At 47.2% G+C, this 20,421-nt stretch overlaps 7 protein-coding genes across 8 annotated transcripts, besides 4 other annotated features; 5 read left to right on the top strand and 2 right to left on the bottom strand.

Moving 5' to 3' along the window:
- Window positions 1–41: 41 nt before the first annotated feature.
- Window positions 42–73: a microsatellite.
- A 120-nt stretch (window positions 74–193) lies between these two features.
- TSTA_036850 (HMG-CoA reductase) lies at window positions 194–3,712 on the bottom strand (the record flags this gene model as incomplete). Its single annotated transcript, XM_002480853.1, has 4 exons — window positions 194–551; window positions 606–2,938; window positions 2,988–3,338; window positions 3,386–3,712. 4 exons carry the CDS (start codon window positions 3,710–3,712, stop codon window positions 194–196), a joined length of 3,369 nt encoding a protein of 1,122 aa, XP_002480898.1.
- A 431-nt stretch (window positions 3,713–4,143) lies between these two features.
- Window positions 4,144–4,174: a microsatellite.
- Window positions 4,175–6,700: 2,526 nt separating this feature from the next.
- TSTA_036840 (uncharacterized protein) lies at window positions 6,701–8,247 on the top strand (the record flags this gene model as incomplete). The annotated part of the gene is made up of 2 exons (XM_002480852.1): window positions 6,701–8,002; window positions 8,206–8,247. 2 exons carry the CDS (start codon window positions 6,701–6,703, stop codon window positions 8,245–8,247), a joined length of 1,344 nt encoding a protein of 447 aa, XP_002480897.1.
- Window positions 7,746–7,905: a microsatellite.
- A 521-nt stretch (window positions 8,248–8,768) lies between the features above and the next one.
- TSTA_036830 (poly(A) polymerase, putative) lies at window positions 8,769–10,571 on the top strand (the record flags this gene model as incomplete). Its single annotated transcript, XM_002480851.1, has 2 exons — window positions 8,769–8,835; window positions 8,893–10,571. 2 exons carry the CDS (start codon window positions 8,769–8,771, stop codon window positions 10,569–10,571), a joined length of 1,746 nt encoding a protein of 581 aa, XP_002480896.1.
- Window positions 10,572–10,978: 407 nt separating this feature from the next.
- Window positions 10,979–13,006, top strand: TSTA_036820 (high osmolarity glycerol pathway protein Nbp2, putative). Its single transcript, XM_002480850.1, has one exon. It carries the CDS (start codon window positions 11,698–11,700, stop codon window positions 12,934–12,936), a length of 1,239 nt encoding a protein of 412 aa, XP_002480895.1. The 5' UTR covers window positions 10,979–11,697; the 3' UTR covers window positions 12,937–13,006.
- A 513-nt stretch (window positions 13,007–13,519) lies between these two features.
- TSTA_036810 (peptidyl-prolyl cis-trans isomerase f, ppif, putative) lies at window positions 13,520–15,243 on the top strand. 2 transcript variants are annotated; one of them, XM_002480849.1, is made up of 6 exons: window positions 13,520–13,745; window positions 13,850–13,882; window positions 13,931–14,262; window positions 14,404–14,588; window positions 14,655–14,761; window positions 14,824–15,243. In XM_002480849.1, exons 3-6 carry the CDS (start codon window positions 14,016–14,018, stop codon window positions 14,996–14,998), a joined length of 714 nt encoding a protein of 237 aa, XP_002480894.1. In that variant the 5' UTR covers window positions 13,520–13,745; window positions 13,850–13,882; window positions 13,931–14,015; the 3' UTR covers window positions 14,999–15,243. The 2 variants fall into 2 exon arrangements, with proteins under 2 accessions (XP_002480894.1, XP_002480893.1); XM_002480848.1 differs by lacking the exon at window positions 13,520–13,745 and having other exon boundaries at window positions 13,866–13,882; window positions 13,936–14,262.
- Window positions 14,061–14,172: a sequence feature (GA-rich).
- Window positions 15,244–15,257: 14 nt separating the features above from the next.
- TSTA_036800 (exosome complex endonuclease 1/ribosomal RNA processing protein, putative) lies at window positions 15,258–16,222 on the bottom strand (the record flags this gene model as incomplete). The annotated part of the gene is made up of 2 exons (XM_002480847.1): window positions 15,891–16,222; window positions 15,258–15,831 (listed from the first exon to the last, which is right to left on the bottom strand). Exons 1-2 carry the CDS (start codon window positions 16,169–16,171, stop codon window positions 15,258–15,260), a joined length of 855 nt encoding a protein of 284 aa, XP_002480892.1. The 5' UTR covers window positions 16,172–16,222.
- A 261-nt stretch (window positions 16,223–16,483) lies between these two features.
- Window positions 16,484–19,693, top strand: TSTA_036790 (DNA excision repair protein (Rad26L), putative; the record flags this gene model as incomplete). Its single annotated transcript, XM_002480846.1, has 2 exons — window positions 16,484–16,589; window positions 16,641–19,693. 2 exons carry the CDS (start codon window positions 16,484–16,486, stop codon window positions 19,691–19,693), a joined length of 3,159 nt encoding a protein of 1,052 aa, XP_002480891.1.
- Window positions 19,694–20,421: the final 728 nt, after the last annotated feature.

Raw genomic sequence — 20,421 nt, 5'->3', positions numbered from 1 at the left:
GTCATTTTCTAATATAATGTACCAATATGGATGCTGCTGTCAAGTAAAGGAAAGAAAAGAAAAGAAACAGAAACGCCAATCTATGTGAAATCGTCCTCTTTCGAGTAACAATCAGAACTTCAAATCACAAAGCCTCGCTTCATCGATCGATATTTATATGTGCATGGTCAAAACATTCCTTATCGTCAGCATTTCATTTACTAGCTGTAGTCATACTCAATCCCACTTTACTTCGTGCAGCAGCAGCACCTACAGCGGCTGAGACAGGAGTCGAAGAGCGTGTTGGCGCTGCACTGCGGTTATGTGCCATGTGTGCTTTGACGAGATGCCCAGCCGCAAGAGCAGCGCATAGACTGAGTTCACCGGCCAAGACGCCAGCGGCGACGATGCGAGCTAATTGACGTGCATTTTCACCGGGGTTGGTGGGATGGGGGCCTCGGACACCAAGCATTTCGAGCATGGCGGATTGAGCTTCGAGGATGGTACCGCCTCCGATTGTGCCGACTTCGATGGATGGCATGGATACGGAGATGTGAAGGTTTCCATCAAGACTAAATAATGTTAGTTAAGTATGTGAATCAAAGACAAGGAGAGAGAGAACATACTTCTTCATAAGTGTGATACAGTTACTGCTCTCCACATTCTGGGCAGGATCTTGTCCCGTAGCCAGGAAGATAGCAGTAACAATGTTAGAAGCATGGGCATTAAATCCACCAAGACTGCCAGCCATGGCACTTCCGACCAGATTCTTACTGATATTGAGTTCCACCATGGCGTCGACACTACTCTTCAAAACAGACTTGACAATATCACCGGGAATGATGGCTTCGGCGACAACGGATTTACCACGACCATCAATCCAGTTAATAGCAGCGGCCTTTTTGTCTGTACAGTAGTTGGCGGACAGAGAAATAGTGTTCATATCCTCAAATCCACACTGGGTTGCCATCACTTCAAGTGCCTTCTCAACACCCTTGGAGATCATGTTCATTCCCATGGCGTCACCGGTTGTGGTTTTGAATCGGATATAAAGATTGGTACCGGCCAAAGCGGTCTTGAGGTTTTGAAGGCGGGCAAAGCGGCTGGTCGAATCGAAGGCGGCCTTCATAATGCTTGCTCCCTCTTCAGAATCAAGCCAGTTCTTGGCCTCGGCAGCGCGAGCAAGTGTAGGGAAGCTAACACCAGGGCCACGAGTCATACCATCACCGTGTACCACGGTAATCGCACCACCACCGGCATTAATAGCCTTAGCACCTCGACTGGTACTGGCGACCAAGACACCTTCAGTAGTAGCCATAGGGATGAAGTAGCTTTGTCCGTCAATCACCATCGGTCCAGCAACACCAAGAGGCAAGGGCAGGTATCCAATGACGTTTTCACAGCATGCTCCATGGACAAGCGTATAGTTGTAGTGCTTGTACGGCACGAGTGATGTTTCCAGACTGCTGGCGACAGCTGAGGTAGCAGGAGTTCGTGAAACGACAGCTCGGCGAATCTTGACAGCTCGAACGAAAGCGTCTTCACGAGACATAATAGGCTGATCGGTCATAGTCTTCTCAAGAGCATAACCAGGGACTTTACCGCGTAACGACAGTTCAATGAGTTCTTCATCATTCAACAAGGATGCCTTCTTCTCCTTCACCATAGCCTCGGCTTCTTCCTTGGATCGCTTCTTGCCATCATCTCTGTATTCAACAAGGACCTTGGGGGTCTCAACAACAGGAGGAGCTCTCGGAGCTTCAGCCTCGGGCTCTTTAATACCCCATCGGGCGGCATTGAACAGGTAACCGTTGAGCACAATGCTGAGTGTCAAAGCTGCAATGATCCATTTGCTAATGACAGGATCCTCGACGCTCCTCAAGAGACTTTCCAAGACCTTTCCACCAACAGCGTCCAGGATCTGTTCAGAGTATTCGATATCAAATTTGCCTGCGTGATCGGCGCCTGCGTAGTGAACGGATGGGTACTCGAGCTTGTACTTGATGGGTGGCAGGACGGTAACTAGAGTTTCCATCTTGTTGCCCTTTGCAGTCACATAAACAGAGTCCAAACCGTTATCTGCAACCTTGAAGGGATCAATAGGAGCCGAAGAAAGTACGTTAGAGAACCTTGATAGCACAGGAAGAGAGCTTTCCTGATCGGGTTGTCTGAAACCAATCGACACAAGGTTAATCACGTTGACTAGCGCAAATCCTCCAACCATGAAGAGCTTGAACTTGGAAACGCTGCCGGCCTGGTCCTTTTTGCCAAATAGTTTTGTGTTACCAGCCTTGCTGTTGCGCGACTCGGCCCGTGGCCAGTCGTTGCTGGCAGCCACATTCTCTGCGACCTGTCGAGAAACACCATCTTCTTCAAGGGCTTTGCGGATCGACACATGTCGCTTGATACGGTTGACTTCTTGTTTGATTAGGAGAATTGCGGTATAGAAGGTGAACAAAAGAACGCAGTCGAAGAACAGGATCCAGGCGGCAAGGAAGCAGAATTGGCGAAGACCACCGTGTACTCCCGAGACTGCGCCGATAACCAGAGCGGTGATCTCAATGAGGTAGTCTCGAACGATGCCAAAACCCTCTTCCTTGATAGCAGCCTCAATTGAGTCTTGGATAGACCGGGAGGAGCGACTGTTACCGTTGGCGACGGCCTTGTTCTTCAAGGATGCTGACAATACTGCTTTGGTGAGAAGTGTAGGCTTTTCAAAGCCAACAGTGACAACCAAGAAGGGTAGACCTTCGGACAGGAGCAACATATTAATCGAAACACCAAGCTTAGTGGTGACCAAGAGACCGAACAAGAAGGCAAACACGCTAGAGAGGAGAACAGAGAAGGCAAGCCAGAACTGGGAGCCCAGTCGTCTCATTGAAAGGAAGAGCGACACAAAGGTGAGATGCATGGAGATGTAGCCCAATGTCATGATCACAATGTCAATCGTTTCGGCATGCTGCATAAGTTAGTTGATTCCTCGTCACGAAGACATGGGCGACACATACCTTGATCAAATCTACCAAGGAGCTCCAAGCGTCGGAGACATAAAGCTTCAAAGCACGACGAGAACCCTGTCCACGGGCAGCTTTCATAATCCACTTACGAGCCTCGCGTCCATCGTTTTCGGTTGACGGGTCGTTGATTTCCTGTACCGCTCGCAACAAATCGGGCAGTTCGTCGTACGGGACCGTGAGAGCGACAGACGAGTCACGCAAGAAGGAAGAAAAGAGGTTAGGAGTTTGAGGCACGTGGATAGCAGATACATTTGCCGGAATGGAAATGTCGTCGTTGGCAGGAGTATTGGCCTGGGTTGAATCGGAAAAGACAAAAGTAGCCAATGCCAAGTGCTGCGCAATCTATATCAATCAGCACATAGAAACCCAAAAATCGAATATAGACAAACCTCGCTTGGATCAGAGGCCACTTTATCCTCCAACTGCCATCTCCATGCAGTCTGTTCTCCAAGACGCAAATTACGACTGCCGTGCAACAAGGAGGCAGGATCTAGCGGCCCCGATCCGCCTTTGGCGTCAAAGATGCTACCTTCGAGAAGACCGACATAGGTGGTGCTGGCAAGCAGAGCGATAACGCCAATGGTATGGATGGGATGAGCACAGGCACGACGGGCCACAGCTTGTAGCGCGCTAGTAACCCTATTCTTCAACCAGCTGGGCTCGGACGCTTCCTCCTGGGGATTTGCGCGAAACTGTCGGGGGATCAAGGAAGCCATTGCGGTTGATTTTGTTCAAGTGGCGAATGTACCCTTGAACCTCCGCTCACACAACGCCGAGTGTATGTTATAAGTCGGAGGGGAGATATTCGAGTGTTTTGGGATTTACCACTGGTCCGACATGGAGAGAAAAGGAAGTTGCAGTATCAGTCGAGGGTTCTTGCAGGTATATCGAGGAACTAGTTGAGAGGCGCGCGTCAGCCTTCACACCGCCAGAAAGGTCAATTGAATTGACGGAAGTAGCATTACAACAACAATTGAGCAACACATAGATATATAATCCTGGAAAGATAGGCATAATGATTGTCGATGCTGTCTGCATTCTGCTCTTTCCAAGGCGGTTGTGTGTAGGTACCCCGATCATCGGATCAGAGATAGGGGAAGGTAACTCACATTCTTCAAAAACCAGCGAAATGGCACAACCACGAGCAACACACACACACACACAAACACACACACACAAAGGTAAGGCTACTTTGATGAAAAGCAAGCCGAGTTGTATGAAGACTCTGGAATGTTGAAGCAGAAAGACAAGACAACAAGCAGAGCGCAGAGGGAGGAGAACCAAGGGAAAAGGGTAGCCTGGGGATTATGTTCGTTATTTTCGGGGCACCAACCAGCGGCTTTTTTTGTTTGTTCCTTTTTGGGGTAAGCGCGGAATGGCTTAGCTTAGGTCGGACTCCGGTAGAACCAACACTGAGCATAGGAGGATTTGTTTTATTATTATCATTAATCATGTATGTTTTAATAATATACTATCTATTCCATTCCTGCAATGACTGAGCATTAGTTGGCTGCAGATACGGGTCTACCTAACGACTATTGTCTACGCGATCAAAGTGACTTTACAAGTGTGTCATTGTGATCACTGGTCAGCGATCGTCCAACTATGAATTCATTCTACGACTGTATCCAGGGTCTGTGTGTCAATATCATCAGATTTCTACCATGATGAAATAATCGGGCATGCCGTCGTCGGACATCGGCCATTCTTCAGCAACAAGCTTATTCCCTCCAGCCTATGAGGAGCATATCGTATATGCATCAGATCAGAGCGATAAGGCTGGTGGGGCAATATACATCTGCTGAGTAGAATCGACAGCAGAACATCCTACCTGACTTCCTGATTAGAATACGTTTGTCTATCCTCGATATACGCCATTCCAACCAGGCTTTCCAGACCTCAAAACAACAAAAGACAGAGAACAATGTAGTTCCATTCATCTTGTTTTCCTGGTTTGACCCTGGCCACAAGGCGGTCAGAGTGTTTTTTTTTTTTGTTGGCCCGGATGGTCTAGTACTATTTGGGGCTAGTCAACCTCGATGTTTCCTACACAGGATTAGCGTTGAGGAGATCGCGCACTAACCATAAAAGGAATGTCCGGCTTGATTCATCTTTCAAGCATTGTAAGCATTGTTCCTCTTCTTCTGCCAGACGCATGCGGGGCATATACTCTGGGAAATCCCCGGGCACGAAGCCGTCCACGTAGGAGACTACTTTGTTCAGCTGAATCGAGGCCCGATGGAGGTCGGGAAATGACAAAGAGAATCATGGGGGCGATGTCAATGACAGACTTGTGTGCTACGTCAAGATCCTTAGCAAGTCGAGATTGATTTGTTCTCGGCTGCATGAGCTTCTTTCAGGTCTGACCTGATGGAGGTTATTGCGAACAGCTTGGGTTATATGTCTGAGTATCCCGCATATAACTACTTAGTACTGATCTCACCTTTGTCAAAAGACTCAAAACATGGTGTTGTATTGGAATCTGACCGTGTGACCTTTTTATGCTCAAGTCAGCAAGTCAATCTCCCTACAGGCGGTAGTCTGGATAACGTTACTTAGTATTACCTCCGCTGAGTAAGCGATATTTATAGTTAACTTATCGGACACTGTACATAGTATATCCAGTCCAAGATGCATTGTCCCAGATTCTTATTGAGACAAGCATTTGATTGGCTGGGAGTGCTTATCAATGCAATCGCCCGATGGTCCTGACCAATCAGGGAATATATTGTATGTCTATTCATCAATGGCATGAATAACAAGACACAACAAATTCACACAATCAATAACTAGAAAATCCTGGCACTGTTGAATGACACATTTATTAGAGAGTCATAAATATAGCCTACTGAGTAGAATGAGTATCTACATAGTATGACTGCAATACTGACTCTTCAAGGTGATTCGTCTATGTGTCCGCGGGAGCTTTCACGGCAAATTCCAGCCAGTCATACATAGTATTTCAAGTGTCTAGAAATAGTGAACAAATCAAAAGACCAATAACCCCATGTCCTCCATAGAGCGAAACATGGTCTGTGCCAGATCTGAAACGAGCGGCTACTAGCGTCAAGCAGATTATCAGATTGTTTGATGCCGTCCTCCACGTTTTGTCTCCACTCTCCATTTCTTATGTTCTATTTTTCTGACTGATAGGACGTCGTTTGACTCAAGCCAAGAGCTAAGCTTTTCTTGCTCTCTATTCAAAATGCCATTGCCTCTCCCTGGCGCGTATGCCATATCCAATCATCTCGTTTACGGAGATTGGATATGCAACCGTCAGGTCGAGGCCAGGGCTATTCAGATGACCTCCCACAACTTGACAATAATAGGCAGTCATGATCAATTGTATCATGTTCATATTCATTCGCTCTATTCGCCATGCTCATGGCAATATCGACTCACAATAGTAACAATGACCCACCAAAGCGTATGACTGGGTTCTATTCTGATAGGACTTTTCCATCTTCACGCAATATCGTCGAGGTAGATATTTTCTGCAATTTACCTACTTCTCTCGCTCGTGTCAGGATTTCTTTATCTTTCTTAGGATCTCGCATTCTTTCATCTTCCTGGCAGTCTCTCTTTCTCTTTCTTTCTCTTCCTTCTCGACAACTACATCGAGATATCTGCTGGTTAAGATATCTCTCCATTCACTCTTTGCACTCCCTTCCAAGGCTCGACAACACGCCTATACAGTCGATAAAATGATGCAGGCCATCAACCGCTCCATCGTGCTGGTCATGATCCTACTCTCCTCCCTAGCCCAAGCACACAGCTGGGTCGAAGAAATGACCCTCGTCTCCCCCGACGGCAAATTCACAGGCAAAGTCGGTTATCCACGAGGCATGATACTACGCACTGACCCCGGTTTCAGCGATCCACTGATGCAATACCAACTCCCACCTCAAGGAGAACAGCTCAGTGCCAGTACATACATTTGCAGAGAATCCCAGCGAACTTCCAACTATACCGACAAACTGCCCAGACTAGCGGCCTATCCCGGCGCAGCAGTCGCGTTACGGTATCAGGAAAATGGACACGTGACTACACCGTGGTCGAAGGCCGGGAAACCTCAAAATAGTGGTATTGTGTACGTCTACGGCACGGAACGACCCAAAGAGGACGACCATTTACTTGATATTTACAAGAAATGGACCCTAGACGGTAAAGGCGGCGATGGACGAGGCCGGTTACTCACAAGCCAATATTTTGATGATGGGCAATGCTACCAGCTTAACGTCGGTTACATCTCTCAACAGCGACAGGCGGAATTCCACCGTGTAGCTAAACCGGGCGATATCGCTGGCGCAAATCTGTGGTGTCAGACCGATGTACCCCTACCAAACGATCTGCCCGTGGGCAAGGATTACACTCTCTACTGGGTCTGGGACTGGTCTACCTTGGACGAAGATGGAAAAGTCACACTCCCCGAACTCTACACAACATGCATGGATGTAACGATCGCGGACGCTGGTAAAATCGCAGGAACGGGCGCAACGGTTGCTCATGGCGAAAACAACGCAAAACAACACTTTGCATCAGTCACGAATTACGGCGAGAATGCTATCCAGACGGTATGGGAGAAATTGGCGGCCACTCCGACTGTGCCAACTGCTGTGACCCCGGTGCCTGTGAATGTTACGGCTTCTGTGTTTTATATTGCTGCGAATTCGGTTATTCAGGCTAATGGTGCTGCCACTTCGCAGGCTATTGCGGCTGGTAATGCTGCTGTTAAAGCTTGGGCTATGACTGCTGCGGCTACGGCGACGGGTGCTCGTGGTGCTGGTGCTGCTGATGCTGGTGGTGTTGGTGCTGCCGGTGCAACTGGTGCGACAGGTGCGACGGGTGCTGCTGGTGCTGGTACTGGTACTGGTGCTACAGCTACATCTGCTACTAGCGCTACTGATGCCTGTAACCCAGCAACCGTAACAATTACAATGACAGTGACAACAACCGTCGCGCCTTCCAGCGCCGCTCGATCGACCGGATTACTAGCTCGACGAAGGGTCCTTGCTTTAAATGACGATGGCGCTTTCAGTTCATGAAAAGCAGTCTTTCTTGCTTGATTTCTTATGCATTCGATCATACTTTTCCTACTTTTCCCATAACTTTTTATGTTTATCCGGATTTGGGGGGAGATTGGCTTGCATTAATGGAGTTGGTTGCTTGCATTTTTTATACCCATATAGCTACTTTAATAGAATTCAAGGATTTCTGTTGGTTTTACTACGGTCCGTATCACGAAGCATAGACGGTAATAAGGAGCGAACACGAAGCGGCCTAACGAGCCTGACAATATGAAGCTATCTTGATTCCTAATATTGTGACTAGGACGGGGGATAGCTAGCTAGATATATACGCGGCACGCACGTCCACGTCAGACTAACTAATCTGGTGCCGAAACGCGTAGGGTTTGATATTCACGTTTCGACAACTTCTTTTGTTGATGATACATGGTAAAGAACTTTTAGGGTATGAGTACCTAAGGTATCCATGGATGCTGTAAAGCTTCCATGTTTATTACATGTGTCCCGTATATGACAGCATTCACCCAGTAAGATCTTCTCGGTTTGAAGAAGGAACGAAAGGTTTGACTCATCTTGGTCGATGATGCGTCATATTCTTTCATGAGTGGTGTTCGATGTTCAACTAGGTGGACTCCACAGCGACATCTGGAGCCTTGCCGCATCATTTTTTGCAGGCATAGAGGGGTAGATCCTGACAACATTTCAACATCTACTATCTATATATAGAGAAACAATCGCCAAAATAATGGACTCAATGAAAGATATTGATCGTTCAGAACCACCGAATAAAAAAGTTAAGATCGTTGATACAGGTACGTCTCGGGACTCATCCTTTCGGAGTTGAGTAAAAGCTCACAAGTATTTCCCAGATACAGACCAGGGTGAGTCCAAGATGACAACTCCAGTTCCAATCCAGATTGAACTGTCACCCGCAGAGCATCTCCTGCGCACTCTTCTACTCGACTGCCGAGATCATGTATCTACCGGCTCTGGCAATCGCAACGCAGGCGACATGTGGTTCGTCGGCGGCTGGGTACGCGACAAACTCTTAGGAAAACAAAGCTGCGACATTGACGTGGCTATGAGTAACATGACCGGTCCCGAATTTTCTAGCCTTCTGAAAGAATTTCTTTCTTTGGAGTCAGATAAATCCAGGACTACTACGAAAGGCGATATATACAAAGAACAGGCAACGAAACGGGGTCTTCCAGCTGAAATCAGAGGATTCTATGAAATTGACCGTAATCCTAAAAAGGGGAAACATCTTCAGACCACCAGCGCAAAAATTTTTGGATTGGATATTGATTTTGTGAATTTGAGGACGGAGAATGATCTTACAGATCAAGAAGGGAGTGTTAGTCGGGCTGAACAAGATGCGAAACGACGAGATGCGACTGTTAATTCGATTTTTTACAATCTTGACTCGCAAGAGATTGAGGATTATACGGCCAACGGACTGAGTGATCTTAAAGCGAAGGTTTTGAGAACTCCGCTAGATGCTCGCAAGACATTTACGGATGATCCGTTACGGATATTGAGATTTGTGCGCCTGGCGAGTACGCTTGGTTTTACTATTGATGAGGGCACAGAGACAACGATTAGAGATTCAGAGATACAGTGCTTGATAAGTACGAGGACGAGCCCGGAGAGGATTGGGTTGGAGTTGAAAAAGATGATTACGGGGCCGGATCCGGTGACTGCGTTGATGTGGATTCATCGGTTGGGACTTTACAAGCAGGTTTTTCTGTGCGGGCAGAGCCAGAAAGTATTGGACAAGGTGGCAGAGAGTGAAGAATCAGAAGCAAAGGGCTGGGAATCAGAGAAGGGAGAATATGTGTGGCCGTCAGCGTGGCCAGAGGCTTGTAAGACGGTATCAAAATTGTTCTTGCCGGAAAGCAAAGACAGTCTCTTGGCGACTGAGCTCGCACAATCTCAAGACATTGAGCTGGTCTGGCAGATGGCAGTATGGTGTCCTCTTGCACTGCTCTGTCAGCCAGATGATACTCGCCCTTTCCCCGTGGTCAAACCGGCAACGAAAGCGATTCATGCTACAAATGAAAAATCACGATTACTGGAAGATTCGTTGAGTAACATGCGGGAAATTCGGGCGATGATTGATAATGTCGTTGGAGGCAGCGACAAGGGGAGTCTACGCCGAGGCATAGTCGGAAAAGCTATACGATCGTGGGGGAAGACTTGGAGACTGCAGGCCCTATTCACGCTGTTGACGGATATTCTTTCCGTCAAATTGGCGACGAAAACGGAGGATTTGTTGAATCGCTATTCAGTCTTGCTGAAGTATGTATCCGATCAAAAACTACAGGATGCGCCGTCAATGAAACAGCTCTTGACCGGAGGCGAAATCAAGGAGATCTTCGAACTAAGACGCAGCGGACCGTTTATGAACGGCGTCCTAAAAGCAGTGCTGGAATGGCAGTTTGATCATGAGAATGAGTACGAAGATAATGCTCAACTCAAGGAAAAAGCGATTGAATGGTTGCGTGGAGAGAAGGAGGAGCTGAATATTCCAGACCCTGATGTAGCATGATTGGCTGGCCTTGCCATGGCTATGCTGTGATGCACTCCTGAAACACGCCAAAATAGCGTACAGGTCACGTGGATAGATTCATCAACGAGTTGCGTTGCTCTCAGACCACGTCCTCAGAAGGAACTTGAGACTCTCTTGACTTATAAAGTTATGATCGTATTGATAAAAGAGAATAACCTTGATAATTCACAGTCAGGCACTGTATCTCAATACGAACGCAGATGTAGATTGAGATGCTGTTCTAAGAACGACGAGATCTGACATTCTGATTGGCTTTCCCCGGTAGCGCCCTCCCGCCATCCATCCAATGAGACCCGTTCTTTCCGATCGCGAACAATCCATCTTCTTCCTCGTCTTCTACACTACAAACCTCTCTCCTACAATGATACTCTTGCTTCATTTCTTCTACCATTACCTTGTCTATTATTCTACAAATATCCTTCCTTATTTACACATTATTACTACACAGCCATCAACTTAGAATCAACTGTCGTCCCCTCTTTCCTCTATCAAGTGGACTGACCGCTTTGCTATAATTAGCAATCCAATTTCATGCACCTAATCAACAACTAAACTACCCCCGTTTTCCATTCGACAATCCTTGTGGCGGCACAATAATATCCAATAATCATCATAATAATCCATCTCTCCAACTGCGCCCTCTTTTCTGGCTTCTGCTTGAAAAAAAAAGAAAACATATCAAGGATTTGTTTCGTTTTATCATCCTTTCTTCTTCTTTTTAGTCTGCTTGTCTTTTGATATTTTCTAGTTTTGGCCTCCACTCTGCCCAGACAGAGCGCGCTGTTTGCATTTCTCGCAAGGCTACGACTGCGCTGGTCGTGTCAGCTGTTCATTTCTTCGTGTATATCACGTCTCTCTTTTTTTTTCCCCTGGTTTCTTGTCAGCTTGGATAAAAGGTGGAAAGAAGGGGCTTCGAGATTTGGGATCTGCACAACGACAGAATAGACGGCGTGTGAGAGCGCTTCATTGCGACTAGTCATTCACTGCATGGTGACATTCTGTGGACGGTTCGATATGCAATTCGCGATTGAAGTGGAGGATCCTTATTAGCATCGTCGTTCTACTCCTTTTTATTCCCGGGCGATTCGAATCGCAAGTCACCACTATGGCGACAGCAACGACTACCTCGCCCCAGCTCAACGCTACCGGCAGTCGTGCTGTGAATCCTGCCCTTCCCCCCGTTGCTACCGATACACCTTCTAGACTCCCACCTATGCGACGCATATCATCCAGCGCCAGAGAACGTTTATCGGTCTACTCGAACGTATCACAAACCTCTCAACATCGATCGCGGCCCGTTTCGCATGTCTTCCCGCTCTTCCATTCAAGCCTGCCGTATACCTTAGTGCGCGACTTCGCCTATCCGCCTATACATCCTTTACACTACGGTCCATTACCAGTTCCCTCGCGAGCCTCTACTCCTGCCAGCGAGAGCAGACGTTTATCTGATCCACAGATCGGGTTGTGGGAACCGTCGCGCCATTCATGGTCTTCGAATAGCGGAGCATCTGATTCGCATGGGCAACAACTACCCGCCGTATCGTTTGGTGATGGACCGCCGTATAGTGAAGATGAGGATTTGCACAGTCCTATCATCACATCACGCTATCGCAAGCACAAGTCCGTACATACGTTTGGAGACACAGGGAGAGGTTTTGGCGATAGTGGCCGTGCGGGTGGTGTATTGAATAGTCAGAGTGACCGTGGCACCCTGGTAGCTGTCAACGGCGACGGCAGTGAGACTTATTATGTTCAAGGCGATCAGGATGCAAGCGATGGTCCTGGGGGTGAATACATAACATACCCGGCCGGCGAAAGCAGCTATTCCCAATACGCCTACGGGAACTACGGTGGGACCGGAGTTGGTGCCGGCGGAGAAGGTACACAAGGATCAGGCCATGATGGTGGGGATTATGTATATGAGGATGATTATTCAGACAGATATTCGCGGGACTATCACTTTTCTATTGGGTCACCGGACGAGGAAATGCATGGCAAAGCGGTTGCGCTATTTGACTTTACGCGCGAGCATGAGAATGAACTCCCCTTGAAAGAAGGGCAAGTGATTTTGGTATCTTACAGACATGGTCAAGGCTGGCTTGTTGCAGAGGATCCAAGGACGGGAGAATCCGGGCTGGTGCCGGAGGAATTCGTACGATTGGTGCGTGATATTGAAGGAGGTCTTAGCTCTTTGAATGGAGCATTGTCGTCTGGTCCAAACGAAGCACAGTCAAACAATACGATAACGACAGGGAGTTCGAATACGGCAGGAGAAACAACACCAACGAATGGAAATAATCAAGGCGAAATATTGGAAGAGCGGACAGAAGAGAAAAGCTCTTAATCAGATAGAGAATGAGAGTACGATTGATGAGTTTGGATATCTATGCCGACATGCTCAAGGTCTATATTTACCTTTAATACTGCTATAATTTGACTTAACTCGGCGCTGGACCAATCCTTGAAAGGATTGGCAAGCTCAGATCAAGCTTGATGGAAATAGAACCGGAACTATGTCTTAAAACTTATGAGTAAATGAATGAAGATACACCTTTTGCCCTCTTTTTCTTGCTGCGACATACTTCCTGAATATTCCGTGATTAGTAACTAGTAGCCTAGTAGGGATATGAATCGAGGTTATGTACCAAGGTTGCCAACAACAAGATGAACTGATTAATAACTTGCATACAAATTGAGTTAGCGGTAATACATACTGTGATGTCCTGTATTTTACAGCGATGTATTCCAGAAACACAAATACCTGTAACAAATCAACTCGCCGGATCCGATTTCCGCCTGGCAACAACTCGTTTCCAACCTTGCAGGGCTTTAACTAGTTTAGTTAAAGTTAGCTTGACCGGGCTTAGTAAGCAGTGACCTCCTTTTTTCTTCGCATTCTTGAACTTCAATCCAGACTTCCCGTTGTTGACCAGCTTTTCATCTATCGTCTGTTTGTGCAATTGAGGCTACATCGTCTGTAATACTATTTCATTGTTGATTCTTGAATTGTATTACTCTTGTCTATTTGTTTAATTATTTTTGCTCTTTGGTTTGAGATCTTGACGATTGGTTCTGTATATTCGTCATCGAGTCTGCAGAAATTATCCTGGGATCTGTCTGCTGAGCTGATTGAACTTCAATTGGCCTTGATTGGTGAGTGATAGTCTATTGAATCCATTACACTGATGTATATATGCATATGATAGCACTGACTACCATTTAACATCTTGTTGAATGTCTACTGATCGAGCTAACAGATTAGTCCATTAATACGACTGGATTTCGTACAGGTAATACGGTTACACTGTTTCGATATTCAACCAAACTAACCACATCAGGACAGAGAACCCCTCACTCTGCCCCTCGCCCGTGACTTGTGCCCCTCCAGAAACAGTCAAAAAAACACCTGAATCCTAAGGCAAAATGGCAACAATGTTCTCCCGGGGCCTTAGAGCATCACTCACCCCACCTTCTTCTTTTCGCTCGGTCTCCTCCTTCTTGACTACTTCTTCTGCTTCTCCTGCCACTTCAGCTTTTGCTTCCATCCGTCGTCCTACTCTCTTCAATTGCTCTTCTTCTCAGTTTCAAGCTGCTCGTGCTTTTCATCAATCTTCTGCAGTCATGTCTTCTTCCGCTTACTTTGTCGTCGAGTACGGCCCTGCCGGTAACAGTAAGTTTCAGTTCTTGCCCCTCTTGGTCTGTAGCTCGACCATCAACACCAAGCTACATCCATGGCCATCTCCTCCTCTCTTATACTCTCATCATCAATTCATCAAGTCAATGCTGAAACGCAATTGCTAACTCCCCCCAGCCCAGACTGGTCGTATCGACTTCAAGCTCTACAATGATGTTGTCCCCAAGACTGCCAAGAACTTTGCTGAGCTCTGCAAGGGATACACAGACGAGACTGGCAAGGTTTTGACCTACAAGGGCTCTTCTTTCCACCGTGTTATCCCTCAGTTCATGCTCCAGGGTGGTGACTTTACCCGTGGTAACGTGAGTATCTCCCCAAGAGCTCAGATGATGAGGGATAATGACTAACCATCTTTTGCTGCGTCACAGGGTACCGGTGGAAAGTCCATCTACGGCGAGAAGTTTGCTGACGAGAACTTCAACGTTCGTCACGAGCGCCCTGGACTCCTCTCCATGGCCAACGCTGGTCCCAACACGTAGGTTCCCCCCCATTCTTTCAGAGAATACTGGTGTGTGCAATTGATTGATGGTCTTGCAGTAACGGCTCTCAATTCTTCATCACCACCGTCAAGACCAACTGGCTCGATGGCAAGCACGTTGTCTTCGGCGAGGTCACCAACGGATACGAACATGTCCAGGCCATCGAGAAGCTTGGTAGCTCCAGCGGCGCTGTCCGTGGAACTGCCAAGATCGTCGACTCTGGTGCCGCTTAAAATGTTTCTATAACTCTTGTTTTAAAATGTTTTCTATTTGCTTATAGAATCATTCTACCGTCTATTCTGACATTGTGGTGTTTGGAAGAGTCTGGTAGATTGGTATCTATTTTTGCCATTAGCTTAGTCAAGTCATTGAGGAAATGCAATGTTGTATTTCTGAGATCTCTGCTTTCGAGAAGAGTCTCTGAGAATTTTGGCAATCGTCCTTTCATACATAAATCTAAAACCCAACATTAATTTATATTCAATTCTGTAATCATATATCCATGTCATTATCACTTTCCACCCCACCCCCATAAACCGGCGCAACACCCGCATTAGACCCCTTGATCACCCCCTCCAATATCTCCCTAATCTGTTTACAACCATCAATCCCCACCGCAAGCATAGCATCTAAATACGACGTATGCGCTCTGGTCTCCATATGCAACACCGAAACTTTCATATCATCATCCACATCATCTTCCGCCCCCACCGCAGAACCAGCAGGCAACGCTGTCGTAGTCCCAATTGTAATAAACGGCAACTCCTGTTCCTCAGGTAAGGATAAATCAAGTAAAGGGTCTAGCTGGTCTTGGTCTGATCCGGAAAGGTCGCGCGGCGTAGATGCGCTCCCACTCATACCCGCTGTGCAGGCACAGAGGAGTCCTGGCATGGGGATACCAGCGTCCACGAGAGCGAGTGTACATGCATTTATAGCAGCGGCGAAAAGGGAGCCGTCCGACGAGAGGACAGAGACTTGTACCGTGATTGTGCTGTGCGGGTAGAGATATGTATGTAGATGTGACTGGAAAGCGGATTTGAGTGCTGTCGAAAGTTGGGATGATTGTCTTTATGCCCTTCATCAGTATTCTTTTTCCTATCTTATAGAGGGGGGAAAGTGACGAACCGATCACTTCCACCAGCCCTCCTTTTACGATCCACGCCTGCAAAGCCGGCTATATTCACGTCTATGTCGACCAGAGCCTCGGTCGCGCTACCTGCGCCGCTGGTCTCGTGAGGACCGTGGACGGTACACATTATTGAAGTGTTGCCCATGGAGAGATATGAGGATCCTGAACTGGCTGAGTTGGTGGATATTTGTGCTTGGAGGAGTCGGAGTTCGTTCCATCGTCGACCGTCCAGGCGGAGTTTTGTGAGTGGGTAGGTTGTTGAGGTGTCGAGGGGCATGGTTTTGGTGGTGGTTGGCACGGGGAGTGCCCGTACGTCGTCGATTTCAGGCGGTCGTGAGGATGGTGAAGTTTTCCTCTGGGTAGAGCGTGAATTGGAAATTGTATGCGATTGATTTGCTTCGAATCAAATATTTTGTGTAAAGACTGATAGCAGTTGAGTATTGTGGAGGGTTAGTGAATCTGCAGTGGACTGAAGAAATCTCAAGCCGCAAAATTTAAAGTTAAAAAGCTCCTTTCCCCATGCGGTGGCCCCACGGCTGATAAGCTACAACTGCGACTACCCATCACTCAACCGCCGATAACATGCAACATGCCTTCAGATATAGATAACTCGGTGGCGACTGCAACTGATTCAGATGGTGACGATGACGATGACCTAAATATTGTTTCTGTTCGGCCACCATCATATACTACTGGTAAGTACTAAGTACTACAGACCGTCGGACGAGACAGTCTGACAGGTGCAGGTTCACACAAGAGATTACGAAGAGATGGGCAAGAGCCGTCTACTACGAATAACCACAAAAAGCAACGTGTAGAACGAGACGAATCTCCTGATTCCTCCTCCGATAACATCCTCGACGACGAATTCAACGATAGCGAAGCCGCATACCAACAATTCAAGAACCGAAAAAGCATCCAACGAAAACGAGCCTCCCTAAACGAGCGACGAGCACGCAAAGGAAAGGCCAAAGAAACAGAAAAAGATGGTGGCATATCCAGAAGGAGAAGGTCAGCTCCCGCTCGAGATTCACTAGTTGGGCGCGTCCCCTCAGAACCGTCGCGAAAACCGAAACGAGTCATGAGAGAATACACTGAAGATCTTGTATCTTCCGAAGATGATTTGATGGAACACACACTACCAGATTTCCTACAACAGCGACGATCCCAATTCGATGCGCGCATGAACCGGCTCAAAGAAGCTGGGTTACGATTACCGCCAAACTTTGACGACGTCGAGTTCTCAGATGATGAGAATTTGGAGTTTTTAAAGGAAAAACCATTCTTTAGGGATGTGACACCTCCGAAACCATATGAGGATATTCCGTTGCCGTATTCGCTGGGTCTTATTCCCGCACCTATTGCGCAGTGGTTGAGGGATTATCAGGTCGAAGGTGCTGCTTTTCTTCATGAATTATTCGTCTATCAAAAGGGTGGGATATTAGGCGATGATATGGGTTTGGGTAAAACGGTACAGGTCATTGCGTTTCTGACTGCTGCGTACGGGAAAACGGCGGATGAGCGGGATATGAAACGCATGCGGAAGTTGAGGAGAAGTGGGGATGATGTGTGGTATCCCCGGACGCTGATTGTGTGTCCCGGTACGTTGATCGAGAATTGGAAGTCTGAGTTGCAGCGTTGGGGTTGGTGGGCTGTTGGTCTGTTTCATGGTGATAGAAAGGAGGAAGCGCTGCAAGCTGCCAAGGCTGGAAGATTGGAGATTTTGGTTACGACGTATGTGACGTATCGCATGAATAAGGATGCGATCAATATGGTAGAATGGGACTGTGTGGTTGCCGATGAGTGTCATCAGATCAAGGAGCGCAAATCGGAGACGACGATAGCGATGAACGAGATCAATGCTCTGTGCCGAATTGGACTTACTGGCACCGCTATCCAAAACAAATATGAGGAGCTATGGACATTGTTAAATTGGACAAACCCGGGAAAACTGGGCCCTGTGACTGCATGGAAGAGAGCTGTGGCTGAACCTTTGAAGATTGGTCAGTCCCACGATGCTACGTTATATCAGCTAAGCAAAGCGCGCAAGACGGCCAAAAAGCTGGTGCAGAATTTGCTTCCAGAATTCTTCCTCCGACGTATGAAGACGTTGATTGCAGATCAACTACCCAAAAAGAGTGATAGGGTAGTTTTCTGTCCTTTGACGGACACGCAGGCTGACGCCTACGAGAACTTTCTAAATAGCGATGCGCTGGTCTATATCAAAAATGCATCAGAATTGTGTGATTGTGGCTCAGGGAAGAAATCCGGTTGGTGCTGCTACAAATATTTACCGTCCGGCCAGAAATGGCAAAGCTATGTGTTTCCGGCCATACAGAATTTGCAAAAACTCAGCAACCACCTTGCTATCCTGATACCGCAGGGACAAGACCCCCGAGAAAAGCAGGACAAGGATTTGGAAATGTTGCAACTCGCTGTTCCGGATCGATGGCGCGAACTGTATCAAACCCGAGACTCGATTATCAACTACGCCAACCCGGAGTTCTGTGGGAAATGGAAAGTGCTCCGCAAATTGCTGAAATGGTGGCATGCCAATGGTGACAAAGTTTTGGTATTTTCACACAGTGTTCGGCTTTTGAAGATGCTTCAAATGTTGTTTAACCATACTAGTTACAATGTCAGCTATTTAGACGGGGCCATGTCGTACGAAGATCGAGCGAAGGCCGTCGATGAGTTCAATTCGGATCCTCAGCAGTTTGTGTTTCTGATTTCAACGCGAGCTGGAGGCGTCGGACTGAATATCGTGTCTGCAAATAAAGTCGTCGTGGTTGATCCTAATTGGAATCCGTCTCATGATCTACAAGCGCAAGACCGGGCGTATCGAATCGGCCAACACAGAGATGTGGAAGTATTCCGACTCATTTCTGCAGGCACAATCGAAGAAATTGTCTATGCTCGTCAGATATACAAACAACAACAGGCCAATATTGGATACAACGCCAGTACCGAACGAAGATATTTCAAAGGAGTGCAGGAGAAGAAAGATCAAAAGGGTGAAATCTTTGGTCTTTCCAATCTCTTCGAGTATCAGAATAACAATATCGTTCTTCGCGATATTGTGAACAAAACCAATATTGCCGAGAGTAAAGCTGGCGTGCAAGTTATCGGCGTTGATTTGGAGCAAGACGATGATGACGCCAGCAGTTCCGACAATGTCACGACGAAATCTGCTGTTGACGATGAGGATGACGGGACTCTGAGTCAGATTGCGGCTTTGATACGTGGTGAGACGCCATCATCATCATCGGCAACAGCCTCACCTTCTCTTCAAGCAAACAAAAAACATGACCCAATACACGCCATTCTCGCCAGCGCCGGGGTCGAATACAGCCATCTAAATAACGAAGTCATCGGCTCTTCCAAAGTCGAAGAACGTCTCAGCCGTCGCGCCGAACAAGCCAATGATCCTCTACAAGGCGACAAACAAGTGTTCGACACATCCTCCCAACCCACCCAAACCAGCAGCTCCAACGGCAACTCACACAGATACGACAATTTCAAAATCCGTACCGAAGACGGCAGCAAAACAATCCGATTCAAGTTTCATCCTTCACAGGATGTACGGAAACGCCAGTTTTGTAGTATGGCGCAGAAATTCGGGTTTCCGAATGCGACGGAGTTTGCGCTTGTGGTTGAAGGGATGACGCAGGCGCAGAGACGGGCTTGTCTTGAGAGGTGGTATAGGGATAGGAGGGAGATGCTTTTGAAGGAGGGTGGGGGAAATGTTCAATCCGAGGAGGATATCAAGTCTGAGGATGCTGCTCAGACTGATGCTTAATTTGGGAAGTGGTCTGGATCTTAATTTTATTGCGTTGCTTCTTTAGAGATACCCTTCTGTACATAGTACAGTTTGTTGAAGTTGATTGATCTGTAATTAATCATACGATGCCCTTACAGAGTAATATTACTTGTACTAGCGTATCAACTATCCCTCAGTCGGAGTCAGCAGCCCTAACATGTACTAACCCTTTCAGGCCCTAGTCCCACACCGTAATCCTTTTGTTTGGTAATTTTCGCTTCCTTGGCAATACGTCCGTACTGAGTTAATACTCATGAAGTACTCCGTACCCTGGAAGCAATTTTAATTCTCCCGGCCGGAGTTATTCCTTCAATCCTGTGCAATCTATTGAGATTGAATCTGATTAAGTTGAGGGAAATGAATTATCAATATCCAATGTTTAGGATAGGTCAGCTAAGTTAGCTGGCTACAAAGCATGTATTAATCCATTACCCAGGTGATCTTTGTGTACTCCGTATTAACTAGTTATGCGGCAAAGGAAACCTCGGATACCATACCATGCGGTAAGCCAACTTGGCGGGATGATTGGTGAGCCTTGGATCCTTGGCTTCAGGCACAAGAACCAGTGATTTACTGTATCCATCTTTGGGCTATTCTTTTAAGAATGTTTGTGCGTAGTCCGGAGTGTAGTTGTAGTAGTACGTTGTAGAAGAATAAGGAGAACTGTGGCTGTGCCTACTGCCAGGGACGACAAGGGAAGGAGCGGG

The sequence above is a fragment of the Talaromyces stipitatus genome, genomic scaffold, assembly GCF_000003125.1.
Source record: "Talaromyces stipitatus ATCC 10500 scf_1105507295541 genomic scaffold, whole genome shotgun sequence".
NCBI classification, from domain to species: domain Eukaryota; kingdom Fungi; phylum Ascomycota; class Eurotiomycetes; order Eurotiales; family Trichocomaceae; genus Talaromyces; species Talaromyces stipitatus.
The sequence above is the reverse complement of the archived record's forward strand: the minus strand, read 5'-3'. Positions and strand labels throughout refer to the sequence as shown.

Coding starts and splice junctions, on each gene's coding strand:
- TSTA_036820 (XM_002480850.1), top strand. CDS start 11,698: ATGGCGACAGCAACGACTACCTCGCCCCAGCTCAACGCTACCGGCAGT.
- TSTA_036810 (XM_002480849.1), top strand. CDS start 14,016: ATGGCAACAATGTTCTCCCGGGGCCTTAGAGCATCACTCACCCCACCT. Junction 14,263..14,403: donor GTACGGCCCTGCCGGTAACA/GTAAGTTTCAGT, acceptor AACTCCCCCCAG/CCCAGACTGGTCGTATCGAC. Junction 14,762..14,823: donor GCCAACGCTGGTCCCAACAC/GTAGGTTCCCCC, acceptor ATGGTCTTGCAG/TAACGGCTCTCAATTCTTCA.